This window comes from Gadus morhua, chromosome 17 (genome assembly GCF_902167405.1).
Source record: "Gadus morhua chromosome 17, gadMor3.0, whole genome shotgun sequence".
Lineage (NCBI taxonomy): Eukaryota > Metazoa > Chordata > Actinopteri > Gadiformes > Gadidae > Gadus > Gadus morhua.
In genome coordinates, this window is record NC_044064.1 from 6,642,398 (window position 1) to 6,667,054 (window position 24,657).

The window sequence follows — 24,657 nt, forward strand, 5'->3', positions numbered from 1 at the left end:
GTCAGTGCAGGAGAAGATGGCGGTGGTGCTGAAGGCGGAAGGTAAACTAGGCTAAGCTAACCATGCTAATCATCGCTACTGCGACTCTTATGGGCAATTCAGCGTGCTGTCATCCAAGGTATCCTCAGCATAAGACATAGATGTAACATAAGGAACCGGTTGAAGGGAATATAATTAACCCTTTACACTCTCAGGTAACGTTCAATGTTCCGGTGTGAGGCTAACTAGCTAGCCTCATAAAGCTAACTGTCATCAGATGAGAATAAAGTATCACTTTATTTTATCTGGTATTATCTTATCGGTTCCGAAACATGTCTTATCCTATATGTGTCTTATCGTGGACGTGTTCGCCAGAGAACAATCCGTGTGTGTGTGTGTGTGTGTGTGTGTGTGTGTGTGTGTGTGTGTGTGTGTGTGTGTGTGTGTGTGTGTGTGTGTGTGTGTGTGTGTGTGCGCGCGCTACCACACAGACCTCTGTGTGTGTGTGCTACCACACAGACCTATGGTTGCTAAGCAACAAAGAGCTGTCGTTGCCAAACAACACAGAGCTGTGGTTGCTAAGCAGCACAGGGCCGTGGTTGCCAAGCAACCGAGAGATGGTGTGATCCGAAGTTGTTGGTCGTTAGTGGTTTAGTTCAGAGAGATCCAGTCCTTCCATTTGGGTGTCCCCTGCTCTTCCCCGTTTGCTCTGCCCTGCCCCAATCCTTTAAACAGTGTGAGGCAAGGAGAGGGCGAAATTGAACGTGTACACCATAGTACCCGCGTGAAACCAGCATCAGGTGCCTGAGGCTCAGGTGTGTGTGTGTGTGTGTTTGTGCATGTCTGTAGCGGAACAAAGCAGGGAGCAGTGATGTTCCCGATCCATCGTCATGAGCACCAAGAAGATGGTTTCCACGGAAACAGGTGAGTGTCCCAGCCCCCTATAAAGTACACTTTCTAGAGAGATGTAGGGGGATTTAGACACTTATTATGCTGTGTAGACACATCTGCGATGTCACCCTGTGATCGCTCATTTGCATAAGGAACTTAAGGGTTTGTGCCGGACCATCTCCAACAGCAAATGTAAACCGCTTTGTTCATGGGCTATAGAGTGGACCTAAGTTTACAAGTTTTACACTTCTTCTACGCTGCATAACACTCCATTAGCAGACAATGCTTGAAATTGTTGTGTCTCATATCATGCACCATAGAGGGAACCCGAATAGTACATTATGTAGGGAACCAAAATAGGGCATTATATGGGGAACCAAATTAAAGCACTATATAGGGAACCAGTTTAGCGCTCTAAACAGGGAACCAAAAAATCTTGCTGGGTCTATGTTGTTGCATAAAATAGTGCACTATACTCCACTATGTACCAGGTGACCATAATAGTGCACTTTATACAGCAAAGGTGAAGCAATTGAGTGGTGTTATTCCCTAGACAGGTGAACATGTATCAGACATGTATCAGAGCGATGACGTCATCAAGGCGGTGCTGTGTGTTTCCCTAGACAGACAGGTGAACATGAAGGTGTTTGTACCCCACAAGCTGGCTGAATGCATTCCTCGCTCCACCAGCCTGCCTAAAGAACGCCTGCGATGGAACTCTAACGAGGTCTGTATATATACGTAGCATACTGTAGTGCACCATAGTGCTGGAGTACAATATGGTACTGTCTACTTTATATTTGAGGCGGCTCTCGAAGTCTACTTTAGTACTGTAGAATATTGTAGTATACTGTATAGACGCTATAGTACCGCAGTAGACTGTAGTAGTGGTTCACACTACCTTACTGTAGTACACTTCTGGATCACACTATATTACTGTAGTACACTGTAGTACTGTATACACACTCGTACGGCAGTATACTACAAACCAGTAGGGGTCGCTAATGCAGCGACCAGTACACAAACCATTATATATCTAACTAACCTAATCGAATGAACACCGATACTGTAGGAACACTATTAAGAATAAAAACTCTGTTTTATTAATTGACAGTCACAGTCTAACAGTCAAACAACACGACTGTGATATTCTGTGTAAACATCAAGCCAATAAAAACAAAGATGAGCTTGTTCATGGTCTGTAAACAGACGATGTTAACAGACGTTGTTTTTATCTTTTTGGGGGTAGGCTTTATTTCTAAATATCTGCGGCCAATGCTCATGGACCCGGTACCGGTCCGCGGCCCAGTGGTTGAGAACCCCTGCTGGATCACACTATATTACTGTAGAAGACCTGTACCACTCCAGCTGGAAGTGCGCTCCAGTTCCGGGGTCTTTTCGGGCTTAAGCTCCATATCCCGTCCTGAAGTACCTCCTTACAATTTGAACCTATGTGTGGGGAAATCCCAATGTAAGATGATATTTTAATTCTCCCCGGTTGCCTAAAAAGCGCTGTGTTATTATTGATTTGGTCTCTCTACAGGTGAAATATAGACCTGGCGTTTGTGTTTCTTCTTGGGGGGGGGGGGGGGGGGGGGGGGCGAGATTTTCCGGTGCATCACAATTTCCCAACTCCTGGGATTGCCTGACATTACACTTAATCCACTGACGCATTTGTCCAAAGAGACTTACAATAAATGCATTCAGCAATGAAGATGTAACCCAAAAGTTAACAAGTCATTTGAGTGAATCAAATTAATCAGGTGCTACAACGTAGAAATAAGAAGAGCTTTCCGCCTGCGTTGAAAGAGGTGCAGGGTTTCAGCCGCCCCGATGCCAGGGAGAGCTCGTTCCACCCTGGGTGAGCCGGGACAGCAAACAAACAAGATTGGCAAATGTAGGTGTAGCAGGGTTCCCTCTGCTCCGGTGTGTATTTTTTTTTTTGTGAAGACACTACGACGACCAGGTAGAGGATGGCGTATTTATTATCATCAGCCTGCATCGTCTCATTTAAAGTCAGGGAACAGAGAAGGCGCAAACACATTTTGTGTGCACTCGCACAATGTGTGTGACACCAACATATTTATATAGTATTTTAACAAAAAAAAGCAACGGCGCACGAGAAAGAGGGCAAGCTTACGCATTCCCGAACGTCCGTTAGTTTGGCCACTCTGTTCCTTCAAAATAAGAGACCTCTGCATATCTAGCAATGTAACTGAAAACGTAAGAGTTGCTCTGCTTGCAATCTAGTGCTACCACATTCCAATGCTACACAGGCAGAAACACAGCACAGAAGGGAGTGGCCGTAGTCTAGACGGGACATGACAAGAGCCTGGCCCGAAACCTGGGTGGGGAGCGGAATGAATCAGCAGGAGCAGGTGGTCACAGCCTTGCTGATGGCAAAGGACAGATGGGGGTCGGCCCGTGTTGCTCACAGTCCCCGAGTTTCAGGCACCGAGAGTTGTCAATGTTGAAGTAGTGTTTGTGGATGGGCTGGACTACGATGTATTACGGCAGTGTACTGTGTTACTGGCAAACACGTGTCATACCAGAGTACTACTGTACACTATAGTACTGTAACACACTGTACTACTGTAGTCCTGCATTACACTGAAGTACTGGAGTGAGCTGTAGCATTGCAGTTCACTGTTCTCTGTAGTATTGCAGTACTCTGTAGCACCGTTAAGTTAATATGTTTAAACCAATGCCAACAGGGATGTGATCTAATCTCATGTTGTGTTTTCTCTACAGGAAATTGCTTCTTTTCTAATTTCCTTCGAGAAACACGAAGAGTGGCTCTCCTACACCTTAAAAACCAGGTAATGTTCACACACGCGTGCACACTCACACAGGAGTGCTTGAATTGGATCCTGCAGTTTTGACCCGACGTGACCAAAGCATGACATCAGGAAACAAATATTACCTACTTTACCATTGGAAAAATGATGTCCGAACCCGACCTTTCCAAATTCAATCAGTTTTTCTACTTTCTTCTTAATCCAATTCAGCATTTATTATCAATTAGGCTCGTTAATTAACACTCAATGATTTAACAGCAGATGCGTAGCAAGAAGCGAATTGTCAACTATTTACATAAGCTGAGGCGCAAATGTGCAGCATGTTTCAAAAATAATTGGAAATATATTTCCAATAAAAGAATAGGCCTGTCAGAAAGATTGATTCAACTCTCAATCTTTAAGGCCCAGTTAAGGTCATCATATTCTCCGTTCTTTGGCCGAAATATCCAATGTATTTAAAGAGTTTCACTATTTATTCCTAGTGTTAAATAGTGTAACGAATGGCAGTGTTCAGATGAGGTGGATTATGATAAGTGGTCGTGCATTCTTTAATATATATACTATTATTTGAATCTACATCCTCAATGGTCAAGAACTCAGAAACAACTCCCTGTTATCACAGCTAAAATGTCACCTAACTCTCCTCCTCTATCCTCTCTGTTTGTCTGTATATATAAATATACATACATATATGTCAGACCGGCCAATGGCAGCATCATATTATACAACAGGAAGAAGGTGAAGTACAGGAAAGATGGCTACTGCTGGAAGAAACGCAAGGATGGAAAAACCACCAGGGAAGACCACATGAAACTCAAAGTCCAGGGCATAGAGGTCCGCCATTTCCCCTTAACCCCTCAAGTCTTTGGAGAAATGATATTGTGTGCAGCTAGAGAGTTGATGTAAATAATTGAAATAAATAGAGGTATGAAAAATAATAATAAACTCTTGCTTTTTTGGTAAAATGCATGTGTATGCATCAACCTCTGTTTGTTTCCATGGTTACAGTGTCTCTACGGTTGCTATGTCCATTCCTCCCTCGTGCCAACATTCCATAGACGATGTTACTGGTTGCTACAGGTAACACCTTATGTTACACCTATTGAACTACAACCCTGCTACACTGCCACACAACAACGTGAGTACGCTACAACACCAGTTCTTACCGTGCTTCATCCTAACAGAATCCAGACATCGTATTGGTCCACTACCTTAACGTGCCATCTCTAGAGGATTCTGGTAAATGCGGTCCGTTGCTGTGTGCGGTGTCGGACCGCCATGACAGTCTGCGCTGGAGCAGAGACGACCTCGTCAACCAGCTGAAACCCATGTGTAGGTCTCCTAGCAACCTACCGTCTCCTAGCAACGGGGGGCAGCAGTAGCTCAGGGGCTAGTTGACTGGTAACCGGAAGGTTACTAGTCCGATCCCCGGCTCCTCCTGGCTGAGTGTCGAGGTGTCCATAAGCAAGACCCCTAGTCCTATCTGCTCCTGATGAGCTGGCTGTCGCCCTGCGTGGTTGAATCTGCCGTCGGCGTGTGAATGTGTGCATGAGTGGTTGTAAGTCGCTTTGCTTCAAAGCCTCAGCAAAAATCCCCTAAATGTAAATGTCACCCAAGCCAACCCCTCCGCACACCGCAGCTAACCCTGTGTCCAGTCCACAGCATGAAGTGGACGCTGGGCTCCCATGTGGGCGCCTCCGTGGACCTGAGTGTGGAGCAGCTGGTCCAACACATCCTGGACCGCCAGCAGACCAAACCACAGCCCCGAACACACAGCTGTCTCTGTACCAACACCCTGGGTAACGCACAGACACTCCCATGCGCTCACAAGGAACATGCACACGCACACATACTCAGGCCTGCACACACTCACTCATGTCTCTGTCACACCCCTCTGGTAACACATACAAATGGCCAACACTGAGTATCTCTCCCTTTTTCCCCCCTCTTTTTCTCCCGTTCTCTATGCCTTTCTCTCTCTTTCTCTCCATCTCTTTCTCCCTCTCTCTCTCTCTCTCTCTCTCTATAGTGTCCCCTGGGGGGGCTGAGATCCCCCATCGATGTAACAGCACCAAGCATCGCATCATCTCCCCCAAACTCCCCCCGTCCCCCCTCCCTTCTGAGTCCGGCGATGGTGGAGGGGGAGAGAACAGACCCCCCCACTTGCAGATCCAGCGCAGCCCCCGACCGACCAATGAGATACCTCTGACCTCCTCCCCCCCCTCCAGGTGAGACACACATACACACATACTCTAACCTGTACCTGGTAACCCCTAGACGTAAAGAAGTACAACTACCATACTACAGCTACACATAACTACAACTACCATGCTACAGCTACACAGAACTACAACTACCAGGCTACAGCTACATAGAACTACAACGACCATGTTACAGCTACACAGAACTACAACTACCATACTACAGCTACACAGAACTACAACTACCAGGCTACAGCTACATAGAACTACAACGACCATGTTACAGCTACACAGAACTACAACTACCATGTTACAGCTACACAGAACTACAACTACCATGCTACAGCTACACAGAACTACAACTACCAGGCTACAGCTACATAGAACTACAACGACCATGTTACAGCTACACAGAACTACAACTACCATTCTACAGCTACACAGAACTACAACTACCATACTACAGCTACACAGAACTACAACTACCAGGCTACAGCTACATAGAACTACAACGACCATGTTACAGCTACACAGAACTACAACTACCATGTTACAGCTACACAGAACTACAACTACCATGCTACAGCTACACAGAACTACAACTACCAGGCTACAGCTACATAGAACTACAACGACCATGTTACAGCTACACAGAACTACAACTACCATTCTACAGCTACACAGAACTACAACTACCATACTACAGCTACACAGAACTACAACTACCAGGCTACAGCTACATAGAACTACAACGACCATGTTACAGCTACACAGAACTACAACTACCATGTTACAGCTACACAGAACTACAACTACCATGCTACAGCTACACAGAACTACAACTACCAGGCTACAGCTACATAGAACTACAACGACCATGTTACAGCTACACAGAACTACAACTACCATTCTACAGCTACACAGAACTACAACTACCATACTACAGCTACACAGAACTACAACTACCAGGCTACAGCTACATAGAACTACAACGACCATGTTACAGCTACACAGAACTACAACTACCATGTTACAGCTACACAGAACTACAACTACCATGCTACAGCTACACAGAACTACAACTACCAGGCTACAGCTACATAGAACTACAACGACCATGTTACAGCTACACAGAACTACAACTACCATTCTACAGCTACACAGAACTACAACTACCATACTACAGCTACACAGAACTACAACTACCAGGCTACAGCTACATAGAACTACAACGACCATGTTACAGCTACACAGAACTACAACTACCATGTTACAGCTACACAGAACTACAACTACCAGGCTACAGCTACATAGAACTACAACGACCATGTTACAGCTACACAGAACTACAACTACCATGTTACAGCTACACAGAACTACAACTACCATACTACAGCTACACAGAACTACAACTACCAGGCTACAGCTACATAGAACTACAACGACCATGTTACAGCTACACAGAACTACAACTACCCTACTAGAGCTACACAGAGATTCTTGGTGTGGCTGTCGTTGTGGTGACCGTGGCTTTGTCTTGTTGGCAGCTCCTCCCCACCCCCACCTCGGCTCTCAACGGCGACCGTTGCCGTGAGCAACCATTATTATGGCGAGCAGAACAACGGGGTGACGACCATGGCGCTGCCTCAGAACGCCGTTATCGTCATGGCAACAACAACCACGACGACGGCGGGGGCGGCCGCAGCCCTCTCTGGGAAGGGGTGCGGCCCCCCTCCCTCCCCTCCCCCCGCATCCAGCCTCTCGCTCACACTCCTCCCCTCTCCTGTGATGGGAGGTCTGCTCCTCACCCCCTCCCCCACCCCGTCCCCGGCCCCCCCTCCCTTCGACCCCGACGCGTTCCTCAACTTCCCCAAGCAGGGTCAGACCTACGGCGGGCCCACCTCCTCCCTCACCCCTTCCACTCCCCCTTCCTCCCCTCCCCTCTCCCTCTCCTCGCTCTCCTCGGCCGAAGCAGAGAGGAGAGACGGGGACAGGGATCCTGCCCTCTCTCTCCCCCTCTCCCCCTCCCAGGTCTCTCCTCCTCCTCCGCCTCCCCCTCCCCCCGCCCTCCTCCCGTTCTGCGTGGAGCTGACCCCCTGCCGGGAGGAGGACACCCTGCCACCCCTCCAGGTACTGGTGTGACCCGCTTCATTCTAACACGCGTATCAATGGTCTACTGTAGTTCAGTGTATGGTGTTCTATTGTACAGTTTGGGATGTGTGCATATTAGGGTTGCCGCGGTATACGGTTTTACCGATTACTCTGTGTTGCACACCGGCAACATAGTTATTATTTATTTTTTCCAGTAATAAAAAAATTCTTCTGTAGAAATTAATAATATAATTATAATTAAGAAAATAAAAATGTAATAATAATAGATAGATATAATAATAGATAGGCTACCTAATAAACCGTTGGACACACAAGACCGGTGTGTTCCGTTGGGACACACCGGTCTACGATAGCTCCCCGCGCTACGGCCATCCGGAGGCGCACAGAGCTTTTAGCTGTGATATTATCTACACAATTATATTATACTATTATATATAGAACGTTATAAGACGCTGTCACCGAGAATTGGCGCGCTGCCAGACACTGTTACCAAGTGGGAGAGGAGAGTTGACGGAGAAGATGGCGGTTGACCTAGTTTCAAAGTTTATACCGTTTATACTCGGTAATACCGGTGTTGAAACAATTACTCGGTTTGAAAATGTCCACACTGCGACAACCCTAGTGTGTATTTATTCATATGTGGGATTATACATACAGGCGCCATACAGACACCTTTGCAATTAGACATAGATGCATCCCAATATCTCTGGCACGACCTCCAATATTACTGATTGCTCGGTTGCAACTTTGCAACACGATATCCCTTGAAGCACTTCCCTTGAGCAAAATAAACAACCCACATTCAGGCAGCGCAATGTTACCACAGAAAGAACGAGGCAACTAAATGCTCGAGGCAAATTATGTTGTGTTGCAAAAATTGCAACCAAGCAATCACAGCGTTATATTGGATTAGATATTATTTCATTATGGCAGCTGGAGATATTAGAGATATCTATGTGTAAAGTAAAGTGTATTTGTATATCGAGACATATGTGTCTGTCCCTGCATACAGGATAGGGCTATTAACTGCTCATTTCATTATGGCAGACTGGGACACAAAAAGCTCAGTCACACTTTGAGAGACTACTATTATTTCACCTGGTCCTATTCTGTTCAGGGCAATGTTATGTTACTGCAATGTTATGTTAGCGTATTCATAGCGTAACCAAACAATGGGTTTTTGTGAGCCGGTTCACCCCGAGTGTATATGAATTGGTTTCCCTACTAGTCCCTGTACTAATGAGTGTGTACCTGTCATTCAGCCAAGCCACGCCTCCACGGGCTCAACACAACGGCAACCGCCCCAAAGCACCACCGACCCACCACTGGGTCAGAATGGACATGGTCCGCCCACTCAGCTCCCGGTGGCCAATCAGACACAGCCAACCAGAGACCTTTGTTCCTCCTCCTTGGCAACCGCACCAATAGTCACGCCTCCTTCTCAGATGACCCTGCCCCCTTCTCCAGCGACCAATCAGCATCTTCTCCACGGCCAGGAGAGGGCGATGGAGAGGGAAGAGACCAGGGAGCGCGGAGCCAATTCTCCAAGTCAGGCTAGCCTGCATGCTAATCCCCAAACCATGGTTATTCCCCATGCTAGCCCCGGCCTTGCTAACCCACAAACCCTGCTTCGCCCACATGTAATACCCCAAACTATGGTAAGCCCCCATGCTAACACTGGCCTTGCTAACCCCCAAACCATGGACAGCCCCTATGCTAACACAAGCCTTGCTAACCCCCACACCATGGACAGCCCCTATGCTAACGCAAGCCTTGCTAACCCCCACACCATGGACAGCCCCTACGCTAGCACTCGCTTGGCTAACCCCCAAACCATGATAAGCCCTCATTCTTGCACTAGCCTGGCTAATCCCCCAACCATGGCTAGCCCACATGCTAGCAGTAGCAACCCGGTTCAGGTGAAGGAGGAGAAGGGGCGGGAGCTGGACTGTGAGGACACGCCCATGGATACGCACTCGGCAACAGAAGAGGAGGAGCGGGGCGGAGGGGAGGAGCTAGAGCTGTCGTTTGACAGCCAGTTCCCCGACCTCATCTCGGAGCTCATCACAGGGGTGGCCCCGCCCCCTAGCCCTGGCCCCGCCCCCGCCCCCGGACCCGCTCCCCCAGGAGTCTTCCCCTCGGGGGTCCGCTACATGGTGCCCCCCCAACCATCCCCCTCCTCATCGTTTCTCTCCTTCCCCCTCCTTCCCTCCTCCTCCTCCTCCTCTTCCTCCTCCTCCTCCTCCTCCTCCTCCTCACGCCTGGCTGTCATCACAGACTTCTCCCCAGACTGGTCCTACCCAGAGGTAGAGTACTCCAGTACCACTACAGTACTACCACAGTACTACTACAGTACTAACTAGTGTAGTGCTGTAGTGCAGACTGGTGTGTGTGTGTGTGTGTGTGTGTGTGTGTGTGTGTGTGTGTGTATGTATACCACCGTTTTGTTACCAATTTACCAACATTTTGGACCAATTGATTCCAATTGGTCCAAAATGTTCAAAAGGCGTGTATTATCCAGCAGATGTTTCCTTCACGACCAAAAACAATATTCTCAAAGCATTGAGGAAGAATATTTATATGAATTTTTATGTATTACCAATATATATTTAGATTTTTTTTTCTATTTATATATATATTACAAAGTGCATTATTGTGAACGAACAGCCCACGGTTGTTCATTCCATACATCTAGTTCTGTGTGTGTGTGTGTGTGTGTGTGTGTGTGTGTGTGTGCGTGTGCGTGTGCGTGTGTGCGTGCACAGGGGGGTGTGAAGGTGCTGATCACCGGGCCCTGGGGGGACCTGAGTGGACGTTACTCCTGTCTGTTCGACCAGAGCTCTGTCCCGGCCTCACTGATCCAACCGGGAGTACTGCGCTGCTACTGCCCAGGTACGCACCTTACCCTACTATAGGATTAGTAGTGTTGTAGTACTGCTGGTGTATGTGGTGTAGGTACGCACCTTACCCTACTATAGGATTAGTAGTGTTGTAGTACTGCTGGTGCAAGTGGTGTAGGTACTCACTATACCCTACTATAGGATTAGTAGTGTTGTAGTACTGCTGGTGCAAGTGGTGTAGGTACTCACTATACCCTACTATAGGATTAGTAGTGTTTTAGTACTGCTGGTGTAAGTGTTGTAGTACTGGTACTGTACCAAAAGGCGCACTGAAGTGACCATCTTTTATACCACTAGAGGAGTGTAGTACTGGTATTGTACCACTAGGGTCGGTAGTGACCCTGTTTTATACCACTAGAGGAGTGTAGTACTGGTATTGTACCACTAGGGTCGGGTAGTGACCCTGTTTTATACCACTAGAGGAGTGTAGTACTGGTATTGTACCACTAGGGTCGGTAGTGACCCTGTTTTATACCACTAGAGGAGTGTAGTACTGGTATTGTACCACTAGGGTCGGTAGTGACCCTGTTTTATACTACTAGAGGAGTGTAGTACTGGTATTGTACCACTAGGGTCGGTAGTGACCCTGTTTTATACCACTAGAGGAGTGTAGTACTGGTATTGTACCACTAGGGTCGGGTAGTGACCCTGTTTTATACCACTAGAGGAGTGTAGTACTGGTATTGTACCACTAGGGTCGGGTAGTGACCCTGTTTTATACCACTAGAGGAGTGTAGTACTGGTATTGTACCACTAGGGTCGGGTAGTGACCCTGTTTTATACCACTAGAGGAGTGTAGTACTGGTATTGTACCACTAGGGTCGGGTAGTGACCCTCTTTAATACCACTAGAGGAGTGTAGTACTTGTATTGTACCAATTGGGTCGGTGTAGTGACCCTGTCCCAGCCCACGAGGCTGGTCTGGTGTGTCTTCAGGTGGTGGAGTCTGGAGGCGCCGTCTCCTCGTCAGTGCTGTTTGAGTACCGGGCCCGGAACACCACCTCTCTGCCCAGCTCCCAGCTGGACTGGCTGTCCCTGGACGGTGAGCCCCCAGCAACCTGGAACCTTCACGTAGACATGAGGCTAACTCACCAGAAACAGCAAGCTAACCAGAGACTTTAGGCTAACTAACCATGAACAGCAAGCTAACCAGAGACATGAGGCCAACTCACCATGAACAGCTAACTAACCAGAGACTTTAAGCTGACTAACCATGAACAGCAAGCTAACCAGAGACATGAGGCTAACTCACCATGAACAGCTAACTAACCAGAGACTTTAAGCTGACTAACCATGAACAGCAAGCTAACCAGAGACATGAGGCTAACTCACCATGAACAGCTAACTAACCAGAGACTTTAAGCTGACTAACCATGAACAGCAAGCTAACCAGAGACATGAGGCTAACTCACCATGAACAGCTAACTAGCCAGAGACTTTAAGCTAACTAACCATGAACAGCAAGCTAACCAGAGACATGAGGCTAACTCACCAAGAACAGCAAGCTAACAAGAGACTTTAGGCTAACTAACCATGAACAGCAAGCTAACCAGAGACATGAGGCTAACTCACCATGAACAGCTAACTAACCAAAGACTTTAGGCTAACTAACCATGAACAGCAAGCTAACCATAGACATGAGGCTAACTAACCATGAACAGCAAACTAACAGCAAACTAACCAAAGATATTAAAATGAAATAACCATAGACATTATGCTAATTAACCATAAACAGCAAACCAACCATAGACATAAGGCTAACTAACCATGAACAGCAAACTAACTACAAACTAACTAGAGACACTAGGCTAACTAACCATAAGCAGCAAACTAACCATAGACATAAGGCTAACTAACCATGAACAGCAAACTAACTAGAGACATTAGGCTAACTAACCATAAGCAGCAAACTAACCATAGACATTAAGCTACCTAAACATAAATTAAGCTTGCTATCCATAAGCGGACAGATGTGCCAGTGTTAAGGATGCCTCATCTTGGCTTCTCTCTGGTCCTCAGACAACCAGTTTAGGATGTCCATCTTGGAGAGGCTGGAGCATATGGAGCGACGCATGGCTCAGATGGCCTCCCGCGACCAGCAGCACCCCCAGCACCAGCGGCAGCTCAGTACACAAGAGCAGAGCCAGGTACCTCCCCTCGTACACCTGTCAGCAGCCTCCCTGCTCCTTAGGCGAGGGTGGCCGCCATCTTGGATCCAGCGGTCCTAATTTGTGAAGGCAGAACTTCTGGGGAGAGAAGATCTCACTGGCGCACTCAGTAACCTGTGTGTTTGTGTGTGTGTGTGTGTGTGTGTGTTCCTGTGTGTGTGTCAGGGCTTCGAGAGGCGTCTGGTCACAGTGTGTGAACAGATGATGAGGATGGGAGGAGGAGGAGAGAGGCTTCATCATTCTGTCCGTCACCGAGGGATGACCCTCCTTCACCTGGCCGCCGCCCAGGGATACACACACCTGATCCACACGCTGATCTCCTGGAGGTGCACCCACGCACGCACGCAAACACTCACGCACGCACGCACTCACGCACGCACGCACTCACTCACCCACTCACTCGCTCACTCGCTCACTAGCTCACTCACTCACTCACTCACTCACTCACTCACTCACTCACTCACTCACTCACTCACTCACACACACTTGTATTTGTTTTACTGTGTGTGTGTGTGTGTGTGTGTGTGTGTGTAGGAGTGTTAACTGTGTGTGTGTGTTTGTGTTTGCATAGGAGTGTCACCAGGGACAGTCTGGACCTGGAGGAGGAGGTCGACCCTCTCAACGTAGACCACTTCTCCTGCACCCCTCTGGTACCAGCCTGTCTGTCTACTGTCTCTCTTTCTCAACCTACTGTCTCTCTTTGTCCTACCTCTGCTGCTCTGTGTCTCTCTCTCAACCTATAGTCTCTCTTTCTCCTACCTCTGCTGCTCTGTGTCTCTCTCTCAACCTATAGTCTCTCTTTCTCCCACCTCTGCTGCTCGGTGTCTCTCTCTCAACCTACTGTCTCTCTTTCTCCTACCTCTGCTGCTCTGTGTCTCTCTCTCACCCTACTGTCTCTCTTTCTCCTACCTCTGCTGATCGGTGTCTCTCTCTCAACCTACTGTCTCTCTTTCTCCTACCTCTGTTTCTCGGTGTCTCTCTCTCAACCTATTGTCTCTCTTTCTCCTACCTCTGCTGCTCTGTCTCTCTCTCAACCTACTGTCTCTCTTTCTCCTACCTCTGCTGCTCTGTCTCTCTCTCAACCTACTGTCTCTCTTTCTCCTACCTCTGTTTCTCGGTGTCTCTCTCTCAACCTACTGTCTCTCTTTCTCCTACCTCTGTTTCTCGGTGTCTCTCTCTCAACCTACTGTCTCTCTTTCTCCTACCTCTGTTTCTCGGTGTCTCTCTTTCAACCTACTGTCTCTCTTTCTCCTACCTCTGTTTCTCGGTGTCTCTCTCTCAACCTACTGTCTCTCTTTCTCCTACCTCTGTTTCTCGGTGTCTCTCTCTCAACCTACTGTCTCTCTTTCTCCTACCTCTGTTTCTCGGTGTCTCTCTTTCAACCTACTGTCTCTCTTTCTCCTACCTCTGTTTCTCGGTGTCTCTCTCTCAACCTACTGTCTCTCTTTCTCCTACCTCTGTTTCTCGGTGTCTCTCTCTCAACCTACTGTCTCTCTTTCTCCTACCTCTGTTTCTCGGTGTCTCTCTCTCAACCTGCTGGCTCTCTTTCTCAGTCTTTCTTTCTTTTTCGTCACTCCCGTCATTCTCTATGTTCTCTAACTCTGAACTAAAATCTGTGTGTGTGTGTGTGTGTGCGCGTGTGCGCGCATGTGTGCGTGTGCATGTGTGTGTGCGCGTGTGTGTGTGCATGTGCGCGTGTGTGTGTGTGTGTGCGTGTGCGCGTCTTTCTGTGTAGATGTGGGCCTGTGCTCTGGGCCACCAGGGCGCGGCGGAGGTGCTCTACCGCTGGGACAGCTCCGCCCTGGGACGCCCCGACTCGCTGGGCCGCCTCCCCCTGGCGGTGGCGCGGTCCCGGGGCCACACGCGCCTCGCCACCTGCCTGGAGGACCTGCACACCCAGCTCCCCCTGTCCCCCCTCTCCACCAGTCCAGACACAGGTCTCTCTCACACACACACACACACACACACACACACACACACACACACACACACACACACACACACACACACACACACACACACATTGGCGTTGCTCATCTAGGTGGACACGCCCACCTGTGATGTCATAAGGGGCAGATTTCCCAAACGGCATGTCACGGCTGATCACACTCGCACCCGGTGGCATGCCATGGGACCTTTAACATGTATTGAATATGTTTGGTTGGGAGAACAGGCTTGGTTGCTGTTTGATTCATGTTTGTTTTGATTCTTTGCCCCGCCCCAGGTCTGAGTTCAGCCAGTAGCCTGGCTTCTCCTGCTGACCCCGCCTCCCCGTCTCCGAGCTCCGCCTACTCCAGCGCCCCCACACCCATGGACACCTCCTCCCCCTCTCTCTCCCCCCTCTCCCCTCCCTCTCCCCTCCCCTCCCAGTCTCTCTCCCCCCTCTCCCCTCCGTCTCTCTCCCCCCTCTCTCCTCCCTCTCCTCCCCCCTCTCAGTCTCTCTCCCCCCTGTCCCCTCCCTCTCTCTCCCCTCCCACTCCTCCCCCCTCCCAGCCTCTCTCCTTCCTCCTCCCCCCGAGCCAGCTGTGGGCCAACGCAGCGCAGCAATCACAGTGTAAGAGGCTTCTAGGGAGACAATACTGTACTGCTACCCCTACACTATACTATACCATGTGTTTCTCTATACAACCTGATTATCACCTTCTGTTACTACTAAAACATTACTATAACAACCTGATTATCACCTTCTGTTACTACTAAAACATTACTATAACAACCTGATTATCACCTTCTGTTACTACTAAAACATTACTATAACAACCTGATTATCACCTTCTGTTACTACTAAAACATTACTACCACAACCTGATTATCACCTTCTGTTACTACTAAAACATTACTACAACAACCTGATTATCACCTTCTGTTACTACTAAAACATTACTACAACAACCTGATTATCACCTTCTGTTACTACTAAAACATTACTATAACAACCTGATTATCACCTTCTGTTACTGTTGTGATAGTAATGTTTTAGTAGTAACAGAAGGTGATAATCAGGTTGTTATAGTAATGTTTTAGTAGTAACAGAAGGTGATAATCAGGTTGTTATAGTAATGTTTTAGTAGTAACAGAAGGTGATAATCAGGTTGTGGTAGTAATGTTTTAGTAGTAACAGAAGGTGATAATCAGGTTGTTGTAGTAATGTTTTAGTAGTAACAGAAGGTGATAATCAGGTTGTTATAGTAATGTTTTAGTAGTAACAGAAGGTGATAATCAGGTTGTGGTAGTAATGTTTTAGTAGTAACAGAAGGTTATAATCAGGTTGTTGTAGTAATGTGTTAATAGTAACAGTAGGTGATAGTCAGGTTGTTATAGTAATGGGATAATAGTAATAGTACCTTGTAGTATTGTGTTAACGTTAGGTAATAGTGCTGTGGTGATAGTCATGGTACTGTTGGGTCTCAGGTTTGAATCCTACGGTAATGATGGACTACGAGAGCAGTTTGTCCCCGTCTCCACTGGAGGACGGCCTTCTGACCAACAGCGGGAACCCTGAGAACCACGACGAGGAAGAGGAGGAAGAGGAGCTGACCAAGGAGCTACTACAGGTACACACACACACACACACACACACACACACACACACACACACACACACACACACACACACACACACACACACACACACACACACACACACACACACACACACACACACACACACACACACACACCATATACACACTTTATACACTGTAGCTATGTTCACACAAGTTGCACACTTCACATTATACCCAGCATGTAAACACTATGTGCACACTATGAATACACTGTATACACTTATAATATTCAAGTTTTGGATTTTATATGAACAGCCCGTTTGTTCAGGTACCTGTATCCGCCTGTAACAGGTGTACTGTGACGGGTTAGTGCAGTGCGTGTTGAATATGCTTGTGGCCATGGTAACGGGCGGACGTGGTTGTGAATAGCATGGTTCCGTGGTAACCGGGGGATGCGGTTTGACCACGTCTACAGGTGGACATGGCACTGCTGGCGGAGCAGATCGTCGAGGCGACCCCGGAGCGAATCAAACGGGAGGATTTCGCCAGGGGGGCGGAGACACCCCTCGCCTCCCCCCCAGACCCGTGGCTGGCGACCTACCTGGCAACCATGGAAACGCCCCCGCCGAGGTACGCTGTGGGGAGCCAGGGTTGATACTCTAAGAACCATTTTGTTTTGGGTTATCCTCGTCCAATGGGAAGTCTTAATTATGCTTACTTTTTAAAGGAAGACTAGACTATTATTTTGATAACTGTCGATGAACCAATAGTGTGTATTTTATTCATCAGAAACGGTTTATATTTGGACATTATAAATTACTTAGAGTGTGTGTGTGTGTGTGTGTGTGTGTGTGTGTGTGTGTGTGTGTGTGTGTGTGTGTGTGTGTGTGTGTGTGTGTGTGTGTGTGTGTGTGAGTGTAGGCGTGTGTGCCCCCCCTCTCCCTTCAGCACCCTGGCTCTTCAGAAGTTAAGACCGCCCTCCTCGGCCACGTGGGCGGAGTTCCTCAATGCCTCGACCAATGGGAGGATGGAGAGGGACTTTGCTCTGTTGACTCTGAGTGACAGCGAGCAAAGGGAGCTGTATGAGGCAGCCAGAATCATTCAGACCGCCTTCCGGCGCTACAAGGTCATATAATGCATACATAGTAACACATATAGATCATCTTTACACATAGTAATGTCATCTGTCCACGTTATATCATCTATGTACAATTTAATGTAATCGATACATATTATATCATCTATATACACATTGTAATATAATCTATACACATTATATTAGCTAAATACATCATCATTTATTGCACATTATATAATCTATATACATTGTAGTGTAATCTGTACACATTATTAGGCGTCTTTGAGTGTCTAGAAAAGCGCTAAATAAATTCAATGAATTATTATTTTATTATTTATTATATCATCTGTATATATTGTTATGTAATCTATTCACATTATATCATCGATATACATTATCATCTATATATTATTATTTCAGTAATATACATTAATATATAACCTGTATACATTGCTTTATCTTCTTTATACATACCTATATCCTCTATATAAATCAAAGGTAATCTATACAAATTATATCAACTATATACATTACTTTATCAGCTATGATATCACCATTATGCATCATATCATCTCTTCATTGCTATGTCACATTCAATACTATATAATCTATACTTTTATATCCTCTATACATTATTACATCTGCTATAGTGTATCATCTAAATACAATACTATATAAATAAATACATGTATTTATATTCAGGGTCGGAGGTTAAAGGAGCAGCAGGACATGGCTGCCGCTGTTATCCAGAGATGCTACAGGAAATATAAGCAGGTGTGTGTGTGTGTGTGTGTGTTTGTGTGTGTGTTTGTGTGTGTGCGAGTGTGTGTGTGTGTGTGTGTGTGTGTCTGGGGTGCGCAAGTACTAACATGTTTTTCTTTTGTCAACTATTCAATTCTATCTGTATACTCTCTGCCTCTCTCTCTGCCTCTTTGTGTGTGTCTGTCTCTCTCTCTCTCCCTCTTCCCCTTTCTCTCTCTCTCTCTCTCTCTGCCACTCTCTCTCCCTCTTCCCCTCTCTCTCTCTCTCTCTCTCTCTCTCTCTCTCTCTCTCTCTCTCTCTCTCTCTCTCTCTCTCTCTCTCTCTCTCTCTCTCTCTCTCTCTCTCTCTCTCTCTCTCTCTCTCTTCCACTCTCTCTCCCTCTTCCCCTCTCTCTCTCTCTCTCTCTCTCTCTCTCTCTCTCTCTCTCTCTCTCTCTCTCTCTCTCTCTCTCTCTCTCTCTGTCTCTGTCTCTGTCTCTCTCTCTCTCTCTCTCTCTCTCTCTCTCTCTCTCTCTCTCTCTCTCTTCCCCATTCTCTCTCTCTCTCTCTCTCTCTCTCTCTCTCTCTCTCTCTCTCTCTCTCTCTCTCTCTCTCTCTCTCTCTCTCTCTCTCTTCCCCATTCTCTCTCTCTCTCTCTCTCTCTCTCTCTCTCTCTCTCTCTCTCTCTCTCTCTCTCTCTCTCTCTTCCCCATTCTCTCTCTCTCTCTCTCTCTCTCTCTCTCTCTCTCTCTCTCTCTCTCTCTCTCTCTCTCTCTCTCTCTCTCTCTCCGTCTCTCTCTCTTTGTGTCTCTATCTTTCTAGCTAACATGGATAGCATTGAAGGTAAATGGTTGAACATGTGTTTGACTCTTCTGGTGTATGTGTTGACGTCTGTATGTTGCTGTGTATTATTGTATATTACGGTGTGTTGGTGTCTATCAGTGTGTGATTAGGGGTGTCCTTGACCAATCGACCAGTCAAATCTGATTTGTCAGGCCAGACCTGTCGTCAAATCATATGTGATATCTTTTGCATGGTTTATTGCTTGAAGATAATCAATTGGCTGATCAAGGTTTCCTGATGCAGTCCGCAGCTGAACGTCTGAATGCCTGTACCAACTAATTAGGACGCAAAATAACGAAAATGTGCGTTCATTTCCACAGCATTCAGACAGAAAATAACAGAACATACAGGCTGCTATTCTCCTCATAAACTATAATATAAACAAATTATGCAATTATGTACAGGAATTAAATATATATAACATTGATGAAATCAAACAATGATTAAATAAATGAAATCACCAAAAGAGTGGCCGGTCTCTCGGGGGTGGACAGCTCCGTTCTGTCTGATTAGGCACTGTATTCCCATGATCCAATCAAATCCCCCATCCATAGTAACACTGAAAGAAGCATTTGAATTACTAATTTAGGGTGCATGTGAATGATTAGTTTCAGTGTCTAGAACAAATGCGGCGCCATTCAATTCAGCAGAACAGCAGAAATGCACCACTGAGTACACAAGCCTGAGTGGTATGATATGACATAGTTTGAGTTTGACATATATAATCTGATTGATGGTCTAGAATGTGCTACATGTCAACAATTGAATGGTTGCTTGGTAATTTGAGGACATTTATTGAAAGAGAAACATAACACACACAAGACAAGTCTAACCCTAACCCACAAAATATAATTTTACATAGACTTTCCTTCTAGAAGCCAAGTAATGCTGAGGTAATTCAGAGTTTTTAACACTGTTACACACAGACACAACTTTACAGACTATTATAATAATAATGTTTCACTGTTAAAGATAACGTAGACTGAATGTTTTTCTGTCGAAGATTTGAATTGTCGAAGATTCAATGTCACCCCCTTGTGTGTATAAATGAGCATTGCTGTAAGTTAGTATTAGTAAGTATTTGTGTGTATTAGTGAGCGTGTGTGTGTGTGTGTGTGTGTGTGTGTGTGTGTGTGTGTGTGTGTGTGTGTGTGTGTGTGTGTGTGTAGATGAACATTAGTGTGTGAATAAGTGAGTAAGTGTTTGTTTATTTGTATGCATCACTACGTATTAGTAAGTTTGTAACAGTGCATGTAGCAGTGAGTATCAATGAGTCCTGGGGAGTATTTATGAGTCCCGGTGTGTACCTCCGCAGTACGCTCTGTATAAGAAGATGACCCAGGCGGCCATCCTCATTCAGTCCAAGTTCCGGTCGTACTACGAGCAGAAACGCTTCCAGCAGAGTCGAAGAGCAGCCGTCCTCATCCAGCAGTACTACCGCAGCTACAAGGAGTATGAACGCCTTAAACAAGGACCACACAACCCCCGCCTCAAGTAACTACTGCTATATATAGACACATCTATATATATATATATATATATACACACATCTATACTGTCGTCATCCAGCAGTACTACCGCAGTTACAAGGAGTATGAACACCTTAAACAAGGACCACACAACCCCCGCCTCAAGTAACTACTTCTATGTATATATATTTATATATATATATATATATACACACACACATCTACACTAAGGTGAACCGATGCACAAAACTCGCGGTTCTATACGATGGGGTATGTTGGAGTCACGGCTTGGTGCGATGGGATATGCTGGAGGTTTCAATAAATTGACACAATAACTTTTGTCATTGAATGTCGTCTTGTGTTAAAGGGGGTCGTTCCTCACTAAGAAGCAGGACCAGGCCGCCAGGAAAATCATGCGGTTCCTACGACGCTGCAGGAACAGGTAATACTCACACACACACACACACACACACACACACACACACACACACACACACACACACACACACACCAGGTTCACTATACCTGGGAGGACCTCGACCTACACTCAAACCAGCACCATACCATTAACAAAGAAATGATAATCATTGTTATAATAGTGTGTGTGTGTGTGTGTGTGTGTGTGTGTGTGTGTGTGTGTGTGTGTGTGTGTGTGTGTGTGTGTGTGTGTGAGTGATTGTAGGATAAAGGAATTGAAGCAGATGAAAGAGTTGGAGCGAAGAGGACTGACCACCTGATACCACAATATTAATATTACAAATTAATATTAATTTGTTAAATGACTAATAATCATAATAATATTACTTATTATACTAATAATAATCATAATAATAATAATTGGTATAGTATGACCAATATTATATTATTATTTTTGTTTATCATAATAATGAATACACTCCAGCCACAGCTGGTGAACCTCTGAAAACTACAAGAGATATATACTATAGATATCTATGATGTAGATATATATAGATATATAATATATAGAGACTATGTGTGTTGTTTACAGCATGAGTGTGTGTGTGTGTGTGTGTGTGTGTGTGTGTGTGTGTGTGTGTGCGTGCGTGTGTACATGCACGTGTATCCGTACACGTACATGTGAACATGTGTATATGTTGTGTACATGGTGAAACATCCCTCAGCAATGAAATTGTCAGGATACAGATTGTTCTTCTGATTGGCAAGCTCATCATTACTTTGTTCTGATTTGCTAGCTGATCATTGCTGTGTTCTGATTCGCTAGCTCATCATGACCTTGTTCTGATTGGCTAGCTGATCATTGCTGTGTTCTAATGAACTTGCTCATTACTTTGTTCTGATTGGCTAGCTCATCATTACTGTTTTGCTGATTGGTTCTAGCTCATCATTACTGTTAGCTGATTGGCTAGCTGATCACTACTGTTTGCTGATTGGCTAGCTCATCATTACTGTTTTGCTGATTGGCTAGCTCATCATTACTGTTAGCTGATTGGCTAGCTCATCATTACTGTTAGCTGATTGGCTAGCTGATCACTACTGTTTGCTGATTGGCTAGCTCATCATTACGTCTTTTTGATTGTCTAGCTCATCAGTACTGCGTTCCTATTTGCTGGATCATAATTACTGTTTATTGATTGGCTAGCTCATCAATACTGTTTTGTGATTGGCCAGCTTGTCATTAGCTAGCTTGTTTGAGGCCGGACTCTATCAGATGACCAGCCAATGCAACATGCTAGCGGCGCAAGCTAGCTGAAAGAAGACTCTGTTCTTAGTACGGTTGGAAGGCGAGCATACTGTTGCAATTCTTATAATTAATTTATCAATTCCAACCGACTAACAGTAAGCCTTAAACTAACGGTTTTCACATGACTTACAGTTAGGCTACAAACTAACAGGCTTTCTTCAAATCAGCTAACTTGTTCCCTAACTCCATGTTCCCTTTAAAGTGAACACTATATAGTACACTATTTAGGGAACAGGTATAGGGAGAATACGGACAAGAATTAAACACCGGGAATCCATCGGTGTGACGTCACATAAACAAGCCTGATGACAATGAAAACTGCTATGCATCATGGGATACAGTGCGAACATATGTGAGAATCAGTTGTATACTTTTTTTGAGGTCCATATTTGGTGTTAAGTAGTGCACTATATAGGAAAACCAGATTTGTACGGTCCCATTTCAGCCAATACAACACAGAAGATACAAATTGGTTACACATTAAAGGGCCCCTATGGTTAGCCATTACAAGCCGTTTCAAAATCTGCCCCGCCCTGGGACTTGGTGAACTCACAAGTGGGGACGTCCCTTTAGCTCTATTGTGGGTAGATAAGCCTAATGGTACACTGATCTATCCAGCGTATATCCAGGTGGACGCTCCCACTTGTGGTGTCACCAAGTCCCAGGGCAGGGCAGATCTCTAAACGGCTTGTGATTGTAAACGACAGCAGACGAGCAGCTCGCTAGAAGACCAGCAGCCAGCTGTCAGACTAGCGGCTGTCTAGCTGACTATCAGCCGGTGTGTCTGGCTCACCAGAGCTGGGGAGGACTTGGTTCTGGCTGTGAGGAACGCGGAGAAAAGAGGTGTAAATACTGTAGATAGCTTTAGTCTCCCGTTGGTCCCAGCACTTCTTAAACTTGTTCCTTTTGTTCCACAGAGTGGCCGTTATATTCCATATATCCGAATAACATCAGATCAAATGAGAAATATATATATATATATATATATATATATATAGCTACTATTGTTGGAGTGATGCCTTGCATGCATTTGTATCGTTTTTGCATTTTAAAAACCGTTAAGAGATATGAATCCAGTGTCAACTGAAATTATTAATCTTTTTTTTGCTGTTTGCATTTTGCCGTTTGTGTCGACAGTTTCTGTAATTTATTTATGAGGTTGTCACGGCAACCGCTGCATTATAACGAGCCTATCTTTGTAAACAAATAAATGTTCTTGAAACATATGATCTGGTCCTATGTCACCAAAGAAACAATCGTACAAAGGTATGAGGGGTGGGTGGGGTCAGGCCGGACATTCTGGTGGACTCAAAACGTTACTTTACCAAGTCAGTGTAATCTGAGTGGAAGGGAATTAATGGTACCGTCCAGCAGAGGGCGCCATAGCGTATCGTCTATAGACGACACATCCACTGTTAAGCTCGTTGTCATTTTAAAGTGTGGGTTTATAGTCTACACATCCATTATGTGGTGCTCATGTTCATTATATAGTGTATTGTCTAATCTATACACCTATGTTATGTTCATGTTCATTGTATGGCGTATAGTCTAAACATATAAACAATAACTACAGAGAAGGGTCATTAAGGAGCAGGTAGGGGTTAGTCAGTACAGAGACGGGTCATCAAGGAGCAGGTAAGACAGTACAGAGACCGGTCATTTAGGCGTGGGTAGGAGTGAGACTTTACAGAGACAGTTTTTAAAGACCAGGTAGGGATTGGAAAGTATAAGTAGAGACAAGTCATTAAAGAGCAGGCAGGGGGGGGGGGGGGGGGACGACGACAGTACAGACGTGAATACTGCTGCCATACAGGAAATGCCTCATGCTAGATTCCTGTGCTGACCCTGATTGTCTGAGGGTCGTCAGCCGGGGTGGGGCATGTTTCTAGGGGCAACCAGGAGCATAAAACCAGGCTTTCACCTGTCCCTCTCTCTCTAGCTCTCTTTGTCTATCTGTTCTCTCTCACTGTTCCCATCTTTCCCTCTCTGTTCTCTCTCACTGTCCCCCTCTTTCCCTCTCGCTCCTCTCCCCTCTCTCGCTCCTCTCTCTGTCTCCCTCTTTCTCCCCTGTCCTCTCTGTCTATATCTGCGCATTTGTAGTTCTACAAATGATTAAACACTGTTTAATAGTTCTACAGATTATGAAAATACAGTATGGTAGTTCTATGGATTATAAAACATAATTGATAAGTTGTATACATTATAAAACACAGTGAAGTAGTTATTCTGATTATAGAACATATTTTATTA

The 24,657-nt window shown here is 45.8% G+C and overlaps 1 protein-coding gene across 11 annotated transcripts; it reads left to right on the plus strand.

Moving 5' to 3' along the window:
• camta2 (calmodulin binding transcription activator 2) lies at positions 1-23,633 on the plus strand. Of its 11 annotated transcripts, none has more exons than XM_030337493.1 (26): positions 1-41; positions 829-903; positions 1,494-1,597; positions 3,622-3,689; positions 4,367-4,502; positions 4,677-4,748; positions 4,853-5,000; positions 5,324-5,467; positions 5,698-5,896; positions 7,417-7,999; positions 9,244-10,287; positions 10,747-10,873; positions 11,788-11,922; positions 12,900-13,027; positions 13,214-13,374; positions 13,620-13,698; positions 14,784-14,985; positions 15,273-15,602; positions 16,460-16,602; positions 17,030-17,184; positions 17,476-17,680; positions 18,335-18,406; positions 19,195-19,215; positions 20,531-20,709; positions 21,052-21,126; positions 21,358-23,633. In XM_030337493.1, the coding sequence occupies exons 2-26, from the start codon at positions 870-872 to the stop codon at positions 21,419-21,421; spliced, it is 4,608 nt and encodes a 1,535-aa protein (XP_030193353.1). In that variant the 5' UTR covers positions 1-41; positions 829-869; the 3' UTR covers positions 21,422-23,633. The 11 variants fall into 11 exon arrangements, with proteins under 11 accessions (XP_030193353.1, XP_030193361.1, XP_030193350.1 ...); XM_030337501.1 differs by having other exon boundaries at positions 21,367-23,633; XM_030337490.1 differs by having other exon boundaries at positions 7-41; positions 1,498-1,597.
• Positions 23,634-24,657: the final 1,024 nt, after the last annotated feature.

Coding starts and splice junctions, on each gene's coding strand:
- camta2 (XM_030337490.1), top strand. CDS start 851: ATGTTCCCGATCCATCGTCATGAGCACCAAGAAGATGGTTTCCACGGA. Junction 5,001..5,323: donor CAACCAGCTGAAACCCATGT/GTAGGTCTCCTA, acceptor CCCTGTGTCCAG/TCCACAGCATGAAGTGGACG. Junction 14,986..15,272: donor CTCCACCAGTCCAGACACAG/GTCTCTCTCACA, acceptor GCCCCGCCCCAG/GTCTGAGTTCAGCCAGTAGC.